Raw genomic sequence first — 19,956 nt, forward strand, 5'->3', positions numbered from 1 at the left:
AAAATATTCTGCAACTTGAGCCTGTAATATCAATATAGCAGTCTAATAATCAATATAATTATGTGGAACAACAATTCTCAATGCAAATGTTCATTCAATTGTCCCTGTTCTCAGTGATCTTCAATATAAGGCAGTTACAGTGTAGCAGCTACAGCTACACAGTTAATCAATTGATGTAATGATACAATGTATCTTTCCAGACAGTGATAACTCAATCCAACAGATGCAATGTAGCGCTTGGTGATCAGTAGCAAGTTAAATTAACAGTCAATCAAGATCACTCCTTATAGATCTCTGTGTATATCACACATTAATAAGTCCTATTAAATTAGCCAATTTGCAATATGCTCCATAAAATGCTCACCACTCCTGGGGTACCACGGATCACCCTTATATGTAGTCCTGTATGCCGGCTGTATAGGATCTTTCGCCAGGTTCCTTGCCTCAGTCAGGGATCGCACTGCTGGAGTCTCGGCCAACTCCTAAGAAAGCAGCGCTTGGTGGTGGGCACCGTTTGGGGGGACTGCAGCGCTGTCAAGCGGAGTCCCTTAGTATGACCAGCTGGGAATGGTGGCGGTCAGCAGACACAAAGTCCTTATTGTAGATGGCCCGATCGGCTTCTTACTTGCAATTAATGTAACGGCTGTATGCGGTATACAAAGTGAATAACCCGGCGGCGTTCCTCGTGCACAGGTCGGGAGATGCCACACTGTAATAGATAGATGTCTTGGATCTGCCAGATGATCACTGTTAATGTCAGGCAAGTGCTAAATATTGTCAGGCTCAATATCGCATATTTATGATCTCTGGACGCGTTTCAAAACCATCCTCATTTTTTTCTTCAGCAGCGGAACGTATAAACTATGGGACAATAGTGGTTTATATACCTTAAATCACGCCCCTTCATAGTGACCTAAACTATGACCTCACATCCTGGACAAAGGAATTAATCAATTTACATTTCAATATAACTAAAACATAGCTAAAACACACTACCTAACTCAAAAAATAGAGGACCTATATTTCCTCTCTACTATACTTGTCTGTGGACAAATCAAAAATTATATAAAAATTATACAAAAATTATAAACCATATGAAATTGTAAAAAGGAGTATATAATTTTTTAATGATAGCTTGGGGCATGTGAGAGTGAATCTCAATCACATGCTGAGAATGTTAGCAATATTAAATAACAATATTAATATACAGAATCATTCTGTATATTAATATTGTTATTTAATATTGCTAACATTCTCAGCATGTGAGTGAGATTCACTCTCATATGCCCCAAGCTATCATTAAAAAATTATATACTCCTTTTTACAATTTCATATGGTTTATAATTTTTGTATAATTTTTATATAATTTTTGATTTGTCCACAGACAAGTATATTAGAGAGGAAATATAGGTCCTCTATTTTTTGAGTTAGGTAGTGTGTTTTAGCTATAATTTAGTTATATTGAAATGTAAATTAATGAATTTCTTTGTCCAGGATGGGAGGTCATAGTTTAGGTCACTATGAAGGGGCGTGATTTAAGGTATATAAACCACTATTATCCCATAGTTTATACGTTCTGCTGCTGAAGAAAAAAAACGAGGATGGTTTTGAAACGCGTCCAGCGATCATAAATACGCGATATTGAGCCTGACAATATTTAGCACTTGCCTGACATTAACAGTGATCATCTGGCAGATCCAAGACATCTATCTATTACAGTGCGGCATCTCCCAAGCGCGCGACCTGTGCACGAGGAACGCCGCCGGGTCATTCACTTTGCATACCGCATACAGCCATTATATTAATTGCAAGTAAGAAGCCGATCGGGCCATCTACAATAAGGACTTTGTGTCTGCTGACCGCCACCATTCCCAGCTGGTCAGACTAAGGGACTCCGCTTGACAGCGCTGCAGTCCCCCCAAACGGTGCCCACCACCAAGCGCTGCTTTCTTAGGAGTTGGCCGAGACTCCAGCAGTGCGATCCCTGACTGAGGCAAGGAACCTGGCGAAAGATCCTATACAGCCGGCATACAGGACTACATATAAGGGTGATCCGTGGTACCCCAGGAGTGGTGAGCATTTTATGGAGCATATTGCAAATTGGCTAATTTAATAGGACTTATTAATGTGTGATATACACAGAGATCTATAAGGAGTGATCTTGATTGACTGCTAATTTAACTTGCTACTGATCACCAAGCGCTACATTGCATCTGTTGGATTGAGTTATCACTGTCTGGAAAGATACATTGTATCATTACATCAATTGATTAACTGTGTAGCTGTAGCTGCTACACTGTAACTGCCTTATATTGAAGATCATTGAGAAAAAGGACAATTGAATGAACATTTGCATTGAGAATTGTTGTTCCACATAATTATATTGATTATTAGACTGCTATATTGATATTACAGGCTCAAGTGATATATTTATTGTTGTTTTTATTACATCTTATAATTTTGTATTAATTAAAATTATTTAGGGGAGTGCAAGGGCCCTGTGCATTCCCTATTTAATCTATTATTATTCTATATTAATAAATATTAATTATTATTTTAAACCAAATATCTTTGACCTTTGAGCCCCATTTTCTTTCAACATATTTTCCCTATTTTATACACCTTAGGTATAGGTGTTTGTTGGGTTGCTCGGGTCTTCAGTGACGGTCAGACAGACAGGAGCCTCTCCATTGTATGTATATTACTGTTACGCCTAGCGCTCCGGGTCCCCGCTCCTCCCCGGAGCGCTCACGGCGTCTTTCTCCCTGCAGCGCCCCGGTCAGTCCCGCTGACCGGGAGCGCTGCACTGTCTTGGCCGTTGGGGATGCGATTCGCACAGCGGGACGCGCCCGCTCGCGAATCGCATCCCAGGTCACTTACCCGTCCCGGTCCCCTGCTGTCATGTGCTGGCGCGCGCGGCTCCGCTCTCTAGGGCGCGCGCGCGCCAGCTCTCTGAGACTTAAAGGGCCAGTGCACCAATGATTGGTGCCTGGCCCAATTAGCTTAATTGGCTTCCATCTGCTCCCTGCCTTTATCTGACCTCCTCCCATGCACTCCCTTGCCGGATCTTGTTGCCTTGTGCCAGTGAAAGCGTTTAGTGTGTCCAAAGCCTGTGTACCTGAACTTCTGCTACCCATCCTGACTACGAACCTTGCCGCCTGCCCCCGACCTTCTGCTACGTCTGACCTTGCCTCTGCCTAGTCCTTCTGTCCCACGCCTTCTCAGCAGTCAGCGAGGTAGAGCCGTTGCTAGTGGATACGACCTGGTTGCTACTGCCGCAGCAAGACCATCCCGCTTTGCGGCGGGCTCTGGTGAAATCCAGTAGCCTCTTAGAACCGGTCCACTAGCACGGTCCACGCCAATCCCTCGCTGACACAGAGGATCCACTACCTGGAAGCCGAATCGTGACAGTAGATCCGGCCATGGATCCCGCTGAGGTGCCGCTGCCAAGTCTCGCTGATCTTCCCACGGTGGTCGCTCAGCAATCGCAGCAGATTGCCCAACAAGGACAGCAGCTGTCGCAGTTGACCGCCATGTTACAGCAACTTCTGCCTCTGCTACAGCAGCAACCATCTCCTCCGCCAGCTCCTGCACCTCCTCCGCAGCGAGTGGCCGCTCCTAACCTCCGCTTGTCCCTGCCGGACAAATTTGATGGGGACTCTAAACTCTGCCGTGGATTTTTGTCTCAGTGTTCCCTGCATATGGAGATGTTGTCGGACTTGTTTCCTTCAGAACGGTCTAAGGTGGCGTTCGTAGTAAGCCTTCTTTCAGGAAAGGCCTTGTCTTGGGCCACACCGCTCTGGGACCGCAATGATCCTGCCACAGCCACAGTCCAGGCCTTCTTCGCTGAACTCCGGAGTGTCTTCGAGGAGCCAGCCCGAGCTTCTTCTGCCGAGACTGCCCTGTTGAACCTGGTCCAGGGTAATTCTTCAGTGGGCGAGTACGCCATCCAATTTCGTACTCTTGCCTCCGAGTTATCATGGAATAACGAGGCTCTCTGCGCGACCTTTAAAAAAGGCCTATCCAGTCGCATCAAGGATGTGCTGGCCGCACGAGAGATTCCTGCCAATCTGCAAGAACTCATCCATCTAGCTACCCGCATTGACATGCGTTTTTCTGAGCGACACCAAGAGCTCCGCCAGGAAAAAGACTTAGATCTCTGGGCACCTCTCCCACAGTATCCGTTGCAATCTACGCCTGGGCCTCCCGCCGAGGAGGCCATGCAAGTGGATAAGTCTCGCCTGACCCAGGAAGAGAGGAATCGCCGTAGGGAAGAAAATCTCTGTCTTTACTGTGCCAGTACCGAGCATTTCTTGGTGGATTGCCCTATCCGTCCTCCACGCCTGGGAAACGCACGCACGCACCCAGCTCACGTGGGTGTGGCGTCTCTTGGTTCCAAGTCTGCTCCTCCACGTCTCACGGTACCCGTGCGGATTTCTTCTTCAGCCAACTCCTCCCTCTCAGCCGTGGCCTGCTTGGACTCCGGTGCCTCTGGAAATTTTATTTTGGAGTCGTTTGTTAATAAATTCAGCATCCCGGTGACCCGTCTCGTCAAGCCGCTCTACATTTCCGCGGTCAACGGAGCCAGATTGGACTGCACCGTGCGTTACCGCACAGAGCCCCTCCTCATGTCTATTGGACCCCACCTTGAGAGGATTGAGTTCTTCATTCTCCCCAACTGTACCTCTGAGGTCCTCCTCGGTCTGCCTTGGCTCCGGCTTCATTCCCCCACCATTGATTGGACCACCGGGGAGATCAGGAACTGGGACTCTGCCTGCCACAGGAAGTGCCTCTCCCCCCCTCCCAGTCCCGTCAGGCAAGCCTCTGTGCCTCCCCATGGCCCCCGTCCTGGTGTCACACTGCCCCGTGCCAGGCCTCGCCCTCTGCCCTCCCTCCCCATTCCCACTCCTGCTGTACTGCCTGCCGTTGAGGAAACCCTCCATTCTTTCCCGGTGTCCTCATCCCAGGGGAGGCAGTTACCGGACAAAGAGAAGGGGAGACCTAAGGGGGGGGGTACTGTTACGCCTAGCGCTCCGGGTCCCCGCTCCTCCCCGGAGCGCTCACGGCGTCTTTCTCCCTGCAGCGCCCCGGTCAGTCCCGCTGACCGGGAGCGCTGCACTGTCTTGGCCGTTGGGGATGCGATTCGCACAGCGGGACGCGCCCGCTCGCGAATCGCATCCCAGGTCACTTACCCGTCCCGGTCCCCTGCTGTCATGTGCTGGCGCGCGCGGCTCCGCTCTCTAGGGCGCGCGCGCGCCAGCTCTCTGAGACTTAAAGGGCCAGTGCACCAATGATTGGTGCCTGGCCCAATTAGCTTAATTGGCTTCCATCTGCTCCCTGCCTTTATCTGACCTCCTCCCATGCACTCCCTTGCCGGATCTTGTTGCCTTGTGCCAGTGAAAGCGTTTAGTGTGTCCAAAGCCTGTGTACCTGAACTTCTGCTACCCATCCTGACTACGAACCTTGCCGCCTGCCCCCGACCTTCTGCTACGTCTGACCTTGCCTCTGCCTAGTCCTTCTGTCCCACGCCTTCTCAGCAGTCAGCGAGGTAGAGCCGTTGCTAGTGGATACGACCTGGTTGCTACTGCCGCAGCAAGACCATCCCGCTTTGCGGCGGGCTCTGGTGAAATCCAGTAGCCTCTTAGAACCGGTCCACTAGCACGGTCCACGCCAATCCCTCGCTGACACAGAGGATCCACTACCTGGAAGCCGAATCGTGACAATTACTTCTGTATTATACAGCTGAATACCTCCTATGCTCTATGATTATGAGATTATTGTCTTCTAATGGCTAAGCTTCTATGGTGGAATAGCTTAATACCCACTTCTGTGGGTACTGTATTATGGTTTTGTGCAATTTGGTCATGTGCATGAGGCCTCACAATAAAATATCAGGAAAGTATTACCCAAGGGATCTGACATATTCAGTGTCTCCCATAAGTGAGTCCACCCCTCACATTTTTGTAACTATTTTATTATATCTATTTATGTGACAACACAGAAAAAATGGCAGTGGTGAGTGTATAACAGTGTTTAGTGTTGTTTCCCCTCAAAGACGATTTAACAGTCATTAATATCTAAACTTTGGCAAAAAAAAAGTGAGTACACCCCTATGTTAAAATGTCCAAATTGGCCACAATTAGCCATTTTCCCTCCCCAATGTCATGTGACTCAATAGTGTTGCAAGGTCTCAGGTGTGAATTCGGAGCAGGTGTCTTAAATTTGGTGTTATCACTTTCACACTCTGTTATACTGGTCACTGGGAGTTAAACATGGCACCTAATGGCAAAGAATTCTCTGAGGAGCTGAAAAAAAGAATTGCTGCTCTACATGAAGGTGGCCTAGATTATAAGAAAATTGACCAGACTCTGAAACTGGACTGCTGCATCATGGGCAAGACATAGTGATATCATTTGTAAGGTTGAATAAAATAAAGAAAAGAGTCACTCATGTTCAAGCTAAATCCCTACAGTGTTGATCCAGAGAAAGACAAAATAAAATACCATAAGGCTGATGCCAATTGCCCCATACCAGGAGGCAAAATTCCTTTCCCACTCCAATAAGGCAACCAGAATAAATCCCTGGATCAATGTCCTATCCCCGTGAATCTAGTATCCGTAACTTGTAAAAAAAATTTTATTCCAGAAAAAAACATCCAGGCACCTCTTGAACTTGTTTATTGAGTCAGACATTACAACCATACAGCAGTTTAACAGGACAGGTTTTACTCAGAACAGACCTCCAATGGTCGAAGTTGAGTGCACATGCTCAGTGTCATATTCAGTGGTTGTGTTAGGGAAATAGATGTACGAGTGTTGCCAGCATTACAGCTGAGGTAGAAGGGGTAGGAGTTAGTCTGTTAGTGCTCCCACCATATGCTGCACACTGAATCACATTGCTTTCCATGGCTGTTGTCCCAGAAGGAAGCCTCTTCTAAAGAGTATGTACAATGCTGAAGACAAACAGACTAAGTCCATGGATTACTGGAGCTATGGGGGAGATTTATCAAAACCTGTGCAAAGGAAAAGTTGCCCATAGCAACCAATCAGATTACTTCTTTCATTTTGCAGAGGCCTTGTTAAAAATGAAAGGAGCAATCTGATTGGTTGCTATGGGCAACTGGACAACTTTTCCTCTGGACAGGTTTTGATAAATCTCCCCCTATGTCCTTTGGTCTGATGAGACTAAGATAAACTTATTTAGTTCACTGTAGACAAGACACACTTGTCTTTGTACTTCTCACCTGGTTACCGCCACACAGGATAGAGGATAAAATGTGTGATAGCGGGGCCCCGCCACTGGGCATTCCCGCAATCTTGGCTGCTGCACCACAGACATCCGGTGCACAAACTTCTCTCCGTGTCGAACGAGTAGCGATGTGGGGCAGAGGCTCATGACATCACAGCCACGCCCACTCATGACTTCATGGCCACGGCCCCTCAATGCAAGTCTATGGGAGGGAGCTTCCAGGGCTGCACCGGACGCTTTAAACAAATGCTTATAGGATGTCTTATAGGATGTATAGGGGCAAAGAACAACTTTAAGGCAGTGTTGGAAAATAAAGGTGGTCACACAAAATTTACTTTTGTTGCCAAGGTTGAGATATTTATGGCTGTTTTGAGTTATTTGAGGAGACAGCAACATTAACCACTTAAAGGACATGTCCGGCGCACACTTTTTTCTCATTTTATCCCGTCCGGGCTGCAAAATAAATGAAAACAAACTTTCTCTTACCTGCCAACGAGCCCCAGGAGCTCCGGTACACTCCGGTACAGGTGTTCGGTCCCCGGGCTGTATTATTCTTACTTCCTGTTAGCCCGCCACGTCACACGGAGCTTCAGCCTATCATCGGCCGCAGCGATGTCCCGCCTCGGCTGGTGATAGGCTGAAGCTCCGTGTGACGTGTCGGGCTAACAGGAAGTAAGAAGAATACAGCCCAGGGACCAAACACCTATACCTGAGTGTACCGGAGCTCCAGGGGCTCGTTGGCAGGTAAGAGAAAGTTTTTTTTTTTGCAGCCCGGACGGGATAAAATGAGAAAAGTGCGCGCCGAACATATCCTTTAAAGGGGTACTCCGGTGAAAACCTTTTTTCTTTTAAATCAACTGGTGGCAGAAAGTTAAACATATTTGTAAATTACTTCTATTAACAAATCTTAATCCTTCCAGTACTTATTAGCTGCTGAATGCTACAGAGGAAATTTCTTTCTTTTTGGAACACTGATGACATCACGAGCCCAGTGCTCTTTGCTGACATCTCTGTCAATTTTAGCAACCATGCATAGCAGATGCATAGCAGATGTATGTTAAGGGCAGCATGGTGGCTCAGTGGTTAGCACTGCTGCCCTGCAGAGCTGGGGACTTGGGTTCAAATCCCACTAAGGACAACAATAAATAAAGCGTTATTGTTATTATTATAATAACGTCAGCAGAGAGAACTGTGCTCGTGATGTCATCAGAGAGCATTCCAAAAAGAAAAGAATTTCCTCTGTAGTATTCAGCAGCTAATAAGTACAGGAAGGATTAAGATTTTTTAATAGAAGTAATTTACAAATATGTTTAACTTTCTGCCACCAGTTGATTTAAAAGAAAAAAGGTTTTCACCGGAGTACCCCTTTAAGGACGCAGGGCAGACCCATATGCCCCCATTTCTGAGTCATGAAGGACTCAGGGCATACAGGTACGCCCTGCGTTTCTCCGGTCTGTTCAGCAGGCACCCCGTGCAACCCCCTGGGGGGATCTGAGACCCCCCATGTTGGCGATCCAAAAGCTCAATGGTGCTCCTTCTCTTCTAAGCATTGTAGTGGGCCAGTAGAGGAGTTGACATCCACACATGAGGTATTTAAATGGGGTTACAAATTGTGGGGGGCATTTTCTCCTATTAACCATTGTAAAAATGAAACATTTTGGGGGAAAAATGCATTTTAGTGAGAATTTTCTTTTTTTCATTTACACATATATCCGACTTTAATGAAAAGTCATCAAACACCTGTGGAGTGTAAAGGCTCACTGTACCCCTTCTTATGATCCTTGAAGGGTATAGTTTCCAGAATAATAATGTGTTTCTTTATTTATTTATTTATTTTTTTGCGGTTCTGGCACCATAGGGGCTTCCTAAATGCGACATGCCCCCCAAAAAACCATTTCAGCTAAATTTGCTTTCCAAAAGCCAAATGTGACTCCTTCTCTTCTGAGAATTGTAGTGCACCCGCAGTGCATTTGATGTCCACACATGGGGTATTTCCATACTCAGAAGAGATGGGGTTACAAATTTTGGGGGGCATTTTCTCCTATTACCCCTTGTAAAAATGTAAAATTTGGGGAAAAAACTGCATTTTAGTGGAAAAAAATGTCATTTACACATCCATCTTTAACGAAAAGTCATCAAACACCTGTGGGGTGTTAAGGCTCACTGTACCCCTTGTTAAGTTCCTTGAGGGGTGCAGTTTCCAAAATAGTGTGCCATGTTTTTTTTTTTCTTTTCTGTTCTGGCACCATAGGGGCTTCCTATATGTGGCATGCCCCCAAAAAACATTTCAGAAAAACTCACTCTTCAACATCCCATTGTCACTCCTTCCCTTCTGAGCCCTCCAGTGCATCCACTGAGCACTTAACAAGCACATATTAGGTATTTCCTCACAAGAGAGAAATTGGGTCACAAATTTTAGGGGGATTTTTCTGCTTTTACCCCTTGTAAAAAATTCAAAAACTGGGTCTACAAGAACATGCGAGTGTAAAAAATTAAGATTTTGAATTTTCTCCTTCACATTGCTGCTTTCCTGTGAAACACCTAAAGGGTAAACACACTTTCTGAATGTCATTTTGAATACTTTGAGGGGTTCAGCTTTTATAATGGGGTCATTTATGGGGTATTTCTAATATGAAGGCCCTTCAAATACACTTCAAAACTGAACTGGTCCCTGAAAAGATTTAGAAAATTGCTGCTGAACTTTGAAGCCCTCTGATGTCTTCCAAAAGTAAAAACATGTCAACTTTATGATGCAAACATAAAGTAGACATATTGTTTATGTGAATCAATATATAATTTATTTGGGATGTCCATTTTCCTTATAAGCAGAGAGTTTAAAAGTTAAAAAAATTCTAAAATGTTCATCAAATTTTGGATTTTTTTTTACCAAGAAATAATGCAAGTATCGACGAAAATTTACCACTAACATAAAGTAGAATATGTCACGAAAAAACAATCTTGGAATCAGAATGAAAAGTAAAAGCATCCCAGAATTATTAATACTTAAAGTGACAGTGGTCAGATGTGCAAAAAATGCTCGGGTCCTTAAAGGGGTACTCCAGTGGAATTTTTTTTTTTTTTTTTTTTTATGAACTGGTGCCAGAATGTTAAACAGATTTGCCAATTACATCTATTAAAAAATCTTTACCCTTCCAATACTTCTTAGCAGCTGTATGCTACAGAGGAAATTCTTTCCTTTTTTCATTTATTTTTTGTCTCATCCACAGTGCTCTCTGCTGACACCTCTGGCATCCTCATAGCACATCTATCCTGCTCTGGACAGTTCCTGACACGGTTAGAGGTATCAGCAGAGAGCACTGTGGACAAGACAAAAAATACATTTTAAAATAAAAGAATTTCATCTGTAGTATACAGCTGCTAATAAGTACTGAAAGGATTACGGTTTTTAAATAGGAGTAATTTACAAATCTTTTTAACTTTCTGGCACCAGTTCATTAAAAAATAAAGTTTTCTATTGGAGTACCCCTTTAAGGTGAAAATGGGCTGAGTCCTTAAGGGGTTAAGCTCAGTTAGAGTGGGTTCACACTCTGATTTCACTCTATGGTTGCTGGATCACGTTGGGGGGAGCGAAAAACGGGCTCTCCTGTATCCCAGCCAGACCCTGAATTAGATATAGGCCAGGTCTGGCTGGGATATGGGAGTGCCCGATTTTCACTCCCCCAAACCGGATCCGGCAGCCGTAGAGTGAAATCATAGTGTAAACCCATCCGTATACAGACTGCGCACTCACTACATTACATTGTAGCAGAGTGTCATTTCTTCCTTGTTTTCACATGAAAAAATATAATGAAATATTTTAAAAAATGTAAGGGGTGCACTCACTTATTTGAGATACTGTATACAGAAACTACACAGATACATTTTATCATTGCAGTGTTATTTTTACCTGGTAGGTAGCAATCACCCATTTTCTAGCATGATGAAACAAGTCTTCATCTGACCACTGTGTGTGCTTTTTAGCAAATTCATCAGCAAGATAGTTATGGTATCTGAACCAAACAATGCTTTCAGCTTGAATGAATGGGTTTTCATTGGCTCTGTTATAACCAAATCCTATAAAGGAAGGGACATCTTCAATAGAAAAATGGCAACCCTGACATTAAACATAACATATTCTTTTATAATATGTGAATATATGCGGTAGATATGATGAGTTATTATCTTGAAAATATATAAAAATCCCATAAAAGGACAATATTTCAAAGAACATTGACATGCTATATACAAACAACGTAGGAAAAATAAATATTTCACTCAGCAAAAGAATACATATGTACAAGGGTGACAGACCATGTGGATAGAAAGAGATTGCCTCAGCCTGCTTAGTCCAATTCCTTTTTTTTTTTTTTGGGTAAGAAACTGTGCTCTCCCCATGGAGCTGCAGTCTCGGCAAATTAATGGAGGGCGGCATTGACCAACGGGTCATGGAAAGCAAGTGGAACATCAGGCCTTTCTGTTGAATCAGATGCCATATTAGGAGGCCCATTTTAATATTTGCTATCGGCCCCCCTTTCTTTTATGTATGCCACTGCATATGCACAATACAATAAGCAGAGAAGATGGATTTATAGGTTCCCGTTCTTCAGAAAATATAGTTGTTTGCTCCATATTGGTGAACCTTTCTTTAGAGCAGAATGTAAGAAGGAATCACTGCAATGTCGAGAAGCCCAGATAATGAAAATGTGCTGAAGTTTATTCCACCAAGTTTACAGATGCAACGTTTCGGCAAACACAGTGCCTTTCTCAAGCTTGAGAAAGTCACCGTGTTTGCCAAATTGTTGCATCTTTAAACTTGATGGAATAAACTTCAGCAAGTTTTCACTATCTGGGCCTTTGACTTTGCTGTGATTCCTTCCTAAATATTGATTGAGTTCCGGAGGGGCATCCGGCTTTATCACATGCAGAGACAAATAGCATATGGTGCTGACTGTTTTTCTTCTCTTTTAAAACAGAGTTATAATGGCTACAGATGTGTTCAACCATACTTTTTTTTTTTACTTGATTAACCCCTTCATGACCCAGAGATTTTTTTTTTTGGCTCATCGCACTCACAACTTTTTTATTTTTCCACTGATAAAGTTGTATTAGGGCTTATCTTTTGTGAGAAAAGTTGTACTTTATTTTATCATATAATGTATTACGAAGCCATAAAAAAAAAAAAAAATTCAAAATAGAAAGAAAATATGGAAAAAGAAAAATGTTTGTTCAAAGCCATGTTCTGACCCCTAACATTTTTTTTTCCACCTACAGAGCTACGTTAGGGTTTATTTTTTGTGCCATGAGCTGTAGTTTTTAACTGTACCACTTTTGAGTATATATTTCTATTTGATCACTTTTTATTACATTTTTCTGGGACATGATGTGACAGAAAATCAACAATTTTTTGTATTTACGCCTTTCACCATGAAGCATCAGGAACATCATAATTTAATAATTCAGACAATTACACATGCGACAATACCAAATGTGTTTTCATTTTTTTTTTTTTTTTTTACAGTGTTTTATTTGAAAAATGGGAAAAGACAAATGGTTTGAACTTTTATTTGGGGAAAGATCTTTTTTAATATTTTTTAAAAATTCTCATAAGCCATCATTAGACAGCTGACATAGATCAATGTAATGCTATTGCATTACATTGATCTATGTTTTCAGCGCTCAATTGCTAACGGCTGCGCCTAAGGCAGTTAAGCAATCGTCTATCCACCGAGGGCCAGGAAAAATGGGTAAGTCCCTGTTCTTCCACATCAACCCATCTGCAGCACCCGATTAAATCGCAAAGCTGAAGATGGGTTCCCTAGACCCCAGGAATGACTGGCATTTAATATTTTAATGCTGGGATCACTAGTGATCACGTCATTTAGCCATTTCAATGATGGACATTGGAGCCAGCTCCATTTACCATCATTACCAGCAGATGTCAGCTACTGATAGCAGCAGGGATCTGCCGGTTATGACACAGACCCGACCCATGGGCCCGCATCATATTCCCCTCACCCATGACGTGTCGGTATGTCATAGGTTGGGAAGGGGTTAAGGATTCCAATTTCTCATGATTCAAATTCAACATGATGCAAATTCAACATGCTAGCAAAGATTTCTATGTAGAGAAAAGGCTACCTGCTTCCCTGGCTATTAACTCACGGTTGCAGCAGATTCTCAGGAGCGATACCGGATGCGATTGACATGTCAAAAGTTGTTTTTACTGACATTAACACCATCATTTTCTTCTTCCCTTGCTTTTTATAGATAGATGTATCTGGTTTTAGTCAGTCATAAAATGAAATTGATCTTACCATAAATCCCAATGTTTTCTTTTCCCCTTTTGAAAGGGTAGACAGGTTTCCACATAAGCATCCTATCACTGGCTTCTTTAGGAAACATTGGGTCTGGGCCTGATGCCAATTTTCCCCCAGAGAAGCTTCTTAAAGCATCACTCCAAGAATGAGAGGGACCATATATAGAACTGCCATCAATCCAAGCTGTTACAGAATTGACCTGAGAAAAATAAAATCAATACAAGCATCAGGAAGTATAGAATAGTACAATAAAACAACTCTTTGTAGTCATCTTTAGCCCTTTGGAAAGACGCTTAACTAATTTAAGTAATATCATCTGAAACATTCAAGGTGTTGTACAGCCTTATGTAAATTAAGTTTTATCATTGTATAATGAAAAAGGTGGACACATGTAACCTAGTTATTATAGCTAATATATGCATACAGGTGTATATGGCTGTAGCTGAAATACAAATGCAAACTGAAAAAATACAGATAGCAAATACTGCTATTTTGCTGTGATATATGTATAAAATGGAACTGCAGCGGATGTTGCAACGTGGTGTGAATGCACCTTTAAAAAGATGAGAGAGGCCTGTAATTTTATAATAGATATACCTCAACTATGAGAGACATAATGAGAGAAAAAACGCATAAAATCCCATTGTAAGATTTTATTAGCAAATTATTGTGGAAAATAAGTATTTGGTCAATAACAAAAGTTCATCTCAATACTTTGTTATGTGCCATTTGTTGGCAATGGTCAAATGTTTTCTGTAAGTCTTCATAAGGTTTTCACACACTGTTGCTGGTATTTTGGCCCATTCCTCCATGCAGATCTCCTCTAGAGCAGTGATGTTTTGAGGCTGTCGCTGGACAACAAGGACTTTCAACTCACTCCAAAAGATTTCTATAGAGCTGAGATCTGAAGACTGTCCGGGCCACTCCAGGACCTTGAAATGCCTTGTCGGTGTGTTTGCGATCATTGTCATGCTGAAAGACCAAGCCACGTTTCATCTTCAATGCCCTTGCTGATGGAAGGAGGTTTTCACTCAAAAGCTCATGATATATGGCCCCGTTCATTCTTTACTTTACACAGATCAGTCGTCCTGGTCCCTTAGCAGAAAAACAGCCCCAAAGCATGATTTTTTCACTCCCATGCTTCCCAGTAGGTATGGTGTTCTTTGGATGCAACTCAGCATTCTTTCTCCTCCAAACACAACAAGTTGAGTTTTTGCCAAAAAGTTCTACTTTGGTTTCATCTGACCATATGACATTCTCCCAATCCTCTTTTGGATCATCCAAATGCTCTCTAGCAAACTTCAGACGGGCCCGGAAATGTACTGGCTTAAGCAGGGGGACACGTCTGGTACTGAATGATTTGAGTCCCTGGCGGCGTAGTGTGTTACTGATGGTAGCCTTTGTTACTTTGATCCCAGGTCTCTTCAGGTCATTCACTAGGTCCCCCTGTGTGGTTCTGGGATTCTTGCTCACTGTTCTTGTGATCATTTTGCACCACGGTGGTGGTCGTTTTCCGGCCGTGACCGGACATGAACTTACGGCACTTGCGCACTGACCGTGTATACAAACACAATGTGTTCCAGGAGGAAATGATGCTGATTGGTTCTCTGTGTTCGTGTCGGCAGGTGAGAACCGCCTTGGAAATCGGACTTACACGAATTTTATACACTATGCACTATTATTGATTATGTAACCACCTATAATGTGTGTATTATACACAGATAATTGTCTGATTTTGCATCTAGCACGAATTGTAATGACCGATCGTGGTCTTTTGAGTATGTTTATACTTTGTTGTGATTTATACTGGGCACCCCCCCCTTATTTGCATATGTAATTAGGGGGCCTATATATATGCACCATGCTTTGCTGTTCACTATGCTTGAGAAAGGCTTTATTGCTAAGCCGAAACGTTGCTGTTTTGCACAGATGTGTGAATAAAAACACAGTTTGATTCAATCAAGATTGGAGTGCCGCTTCTACCTTCAGTTGCTATATATATATATATATATATATATATATATATATATATATATATATATATATAACTAAGAGCTAGCAGTGTGCTGCAGATTTTTTTCTGTTTGCTTTTACTTACTATACTTTGGTATTCTAATTCCTTACAGTTTTAAGTTTTCTGTCAGTTAATGGGATCATTCTAATTTATTTCCAGGAACTGAAAGTTCATCTATTCCTAATACTTCTCACAGTTACTTATACTGATAGAATTTAACGAGACAAGAGATACTAGTGCTGCTGATGTATGTGGCTCACTGACAATTACCTAGACTGGGTACATTCATAACAAACTCATCTTATTACCCTTTCATTAAAGGGAATCTGTCACATTCAACATGCTACCTTATCTGTTGGCAGCTTGTCATAGAGCAGGATGTAAATCATTTCTAATTCTGGCTTTAGGCAGTGTTCACACACTGTGGCTAATAAGCGGTACTACAAATAATTACTGCATGTGTTTTTGCCATGAATGATCATAATTGCTGTCAAGACTGTGCATTGTTCTGAGATTATTCAAACATGAGAATTGCAGTAATATGCGCATTTTGCATTTTTTATGTCATGTCATTTGTGGCATAAAAAACATGCAGTACTTAGTAGCAGTGCCACTTCTTAGCTGTAGTGTGTAACATAGTCTTAGTAGTCCAGTAAGTGGTCCTACCATAAATAAGTGTTCATATAGAGATAACAGTCAATCATCTAAGGGGTACTCTGGTACATAGCATAGGATAGGGGATAAGCATCTGATCACGGGAGATCGGCCGTTGGGACACCCTCCCCCCCCCCCACCTTGTGACCTCGGGTCTGGTGGACCGGCTGTCGTCATGCACTGAAGTGGCACAGCTCAATGCACAGAGCTTCGTCGACCACCGCATAAAGCAGTGGCCGACAGGCACCCTCCATGTATCTCTATGGGAGAGTCAGAGATACAGTGCCCATGTATCTTCGGCTCTCTTATAGAGATGCATGGAGGAGGTGTCAACCACCGCTTAGGGTGGTGGTTAGCAATCAGACACTTATCCCCGATCATGTGGGATAAGTTAAGTACTGAAATACCCATTTATGTGAGACTGCCTAATGAACTTCCAAAGCCAAAATTTGTCAAATGAGCTAAAATGAGTATAAGATCAATTAAGTACACAGTGATACTAAATATTTTCCCATTAATCTGCTCAACACTTCCTGCTCTATAACATCCTATCTACAAGTCAGACTGCATGTTTTGTGTGACAGTTTTCCTTTAAATGACAGCTCTAAGAGTCTGTTATATTTACTGTCATTTTAAAAGAAGAGTTTCCTAAGAAAGTGAAAAAATCTTCTTTAATGGCTTTTTTTTTATACATAAACTTACTTGGTAGCGTGGATTATTGGGGCTGTTCCCACTTTGTTTACACCATTCACTTCGTCGGAATGGGATAACAACTTTTCCAGTGTTGTCTGGATCAAAAGTTTCATCTCCAGCTGGTATTTTAATATTTAAATACTCAATTGGACATCCCAGCTTTTCAATGCCATATATTTCAGACATTACATGATATCCTATAAAACAGACAAATACCAATAATTAATAAAATATACCATGTAATAGTAATTGCAATAAAACTAATAAAAGCAAAGTATGAATAGAAAAAAAGCCAGATAGAAATACAGAATAATGCTATAAATTATTGTATGTATTATTAAAATACATTAAATGAAAAATAAACCACAGACATAACGCTCAAAAATGATTCCAGGGACGTAGACAGTGAGTTTATGGCAAGGACCTCCAAGGAAATATTTTCAAAAATATTACCTGCACAACAGAGAGGCAGCGGGAGATTAAGGAGCTAAACAAGTGGCTCAGAACTGGTGTTGGAAGGAGAAGTTTGGGTTCATGGAGAACTTGGCTGACTTCACTGGAGGATACAGGCTCTACTGTAAGGACAGGTTGCACCTCAATGGGGAGGGTGCAGTTGTTCTGGAGGAAATTGGGGGTGGTATGGTAAGAGGGGTTAGATCAGTTGAAAGCAATAAGAGGAAAGGAAATAAGTAAGTAGGTAAACACATCAGGTGCATACTAATGCCAGAAGCCTTAATAATAAGATTCAGTAACTGGAATTATTAATGTTGGAAGAAGACTATGACATAGTTGGGATAAGTAAGATATGGCTGGATGCGAGCATGTAACTGAGCAGCTAATATACAGGGCTACAGTATCTTCAGAAATGACCATACAAGTATTGCTGCTTTCACACTATAAAAATACCTCCATTATAAACGCCCGTTATAAAAACCTTGGAAATCGGCCATTAAACGGCCGTTAGAAAATCCCATTATAGTCCATGGGATTTTTCCAATAGCTGTTTTAACCCGTTATTGCCCGTTATTAATAACGGCCTTTATTTTGTTATGGGCGATAGTAACGGAAGAAATAGTACATGCACTATTTCTTCCGTCGCTATCGCCCATCACAAAATAACGGCCGTTATTTATAACAGGTGATAATGGGTTAAAAAAGCTATCGGAAAAATCCCATACACTATAATGGGATTTTCTAATGGCCATCAGGGGTTTTCTAATGGCCGTTTAATGGGCGATTTTCAAGATTTTTATGACGGACGTTCATTACGGATGAATTTTTATAGTGTTAAAGGGGCCTTAGAAACAGAGAGGGATTTTTCTTATAAATAAAATCCTGTCTTAGGCCCATTCTGTGTAAAGATATATATGAGGAAAATTATGAGGTGGGGACTTCATTGGCAGAAATAAGGGAAGTGGGAAAGTACAATTTTTCAAAACGATATCGGGTGCTGAGGGTCTAACTAGTGTATATTCAGTATAGCTCTACACACATTGTATACAAAAAGAGAGACTAGAGCAATTGCTACTGATAAAAATATGTACTGTATTATTCAATCTATTAAGAACACATACATGTGAAAAATAATATAATAGTTTTGCAAAGGAATGGATATTTAGACTTAGGAATCCAAAAAAGATGATGGGACAGGTCACAATGGTAATATTCTGTCACTAGACAGTAAAAAGTAAAGGATATTGGCCGACATTTATCATTGTCTTTAGACTGTTTTTAGTGTCTACAAAAGGCACAAAAAGGCGAAAGCAGAGTTTCTTTTCACCTTTTTTGTACCTTTTTGTTTACACATTTCTGCTGATTTTGAGTTGCAATCCACTGATTTTGGCAATGCACATGATATAGAAGGGATTTATGAACTGCGCCTTTTTGTAAAAAGGCGCAAAAAGTCGCAAAGCTCTCTAAAACGACATCATCCCAGACCTGGCGTAGCTTTTTAGTGTATGTTAAGAGAGAAATTTGAGAAAATGTTTACCTGCTCAAAATCTATCAAATGCTCTGTGAACATTTAATGACACATTACCAGCACACAAAAAAGGTGTAAAAAAATGCTTCACTTACACCTACAATGACAAATGTGGACCATAGTGAGCAGCAGTATAAAGATCTCACTGGAGTCATATATCAATGGGAGGGAACCTGGCCTGAGCCTCTACTGCTGCTCACTATGGGGGAGATTTATCAAGGGATTTAGAGCTCTTTTTTTTGCTTACAAAAGTCACATTAGCACCTAAGCAAATTTTTGTACGACTTTTGGCTGTAAGCAAAAAGCTACAAAAGAGCATACGAGAGTAAATTTTATTTTTCACTCTGCAGTGGTCAGGGATTTATCAAGTGTGAAAGTTGCAAGCCCTCTAAAATAGTGTAAATGTAAGCCAGCCTGGAGCTGGCTTACAAAACGGCTTTGGAGAGCAAATTTTTATATTTCCCGCTGGCAGCCGTGATCACAGCTCCAGCACTGGCATCACTCTGCAGCCGCCCGGGCTCTGTCTGATTCTAACCCCGCTACCCTAATATAATGACGGGGACACTGGTTTACATCCCCCCTTGTCTCCCACCCGCCCCCGCTGCTCATCTCCCATCTGTCTGCTACCTGTTGCAAGACTACAACTCCCAGAATGCCCTTACAGTGAGGGCATACTGGGAGTTGTAGTCTTGTAGTAGGTAGCGGGTGGGAGATGTGCGGCGCGGGCAGGTGGGAGACAAGGGGGATGTAAAGCAGTGTCCCAGTCTCCGTCATTGAATTAGAGCAGCAGGGTTAGAATCAGACGGAGCCCGGGTGGCTGTAGAGTGATGCCAGCCCGGGCTCCTTTTAACATACCCCCTGCACATCTCCCGGCCCGGCTGTGGTAGTCCCGGGCGGCTGCAGAGTCATGTCAGCCCAGGCTCCTTACCATGATACTGAAAATCTGAAATTACAGTGATTTTCTAATCACCCCCGGCCAGGGAGTGGAGCGCATTACCACTCGCTTCCATGGCTTGCACGATTACAACTCCCAGCATGCTCTTACAGTA

General features: G+C 42.5%; 1 protein-coding gene across 1 annotated transcript in view; it reads right to left on the reverse strand.

Annotated features, from left to right (window-relative positions):
• The window catches only part of LOC130368624 (dual oxidase 1-like), a 174,849-nt gene that overhangs the window by 105,357 nt on the left and 49,536 nt on the right, over window positions 1-19,956 (reverse strand). Inside the window, exons 5-7 of the mRNA XM_056572557.1 lie at window positions 16,936-17,123; window positions 13,563-13,764; window positions 11,156-11,322 (exon numbers count right to left, since the gene is read on the reverse strand). Of these exons, the coding sequence (XP_056428532.1) occupies window positions 11,156-11,322; window positions 13,563-13,764; window positions 16,936-17,123 (557 nt within the window). The remainder of the gene's footprint in view (window positions 1-11,155; window positions 11,323-13,562; window positions 13,765-16,935; window positions 17,124-19,956) is intronic.

This window comes from Hyla sarda, chromosome 4, assembly GCF_029499605.1.
Source record: "Hyla sarda isolate aHylSar1 chromosome 4, aHylSar1.hap1, whole genome shotgun sequence".
NCBI lineage: Eukaryota > Metazoa > Chordata > Amphibia > Anura > Hylidae > Hyla > Hyla sarda.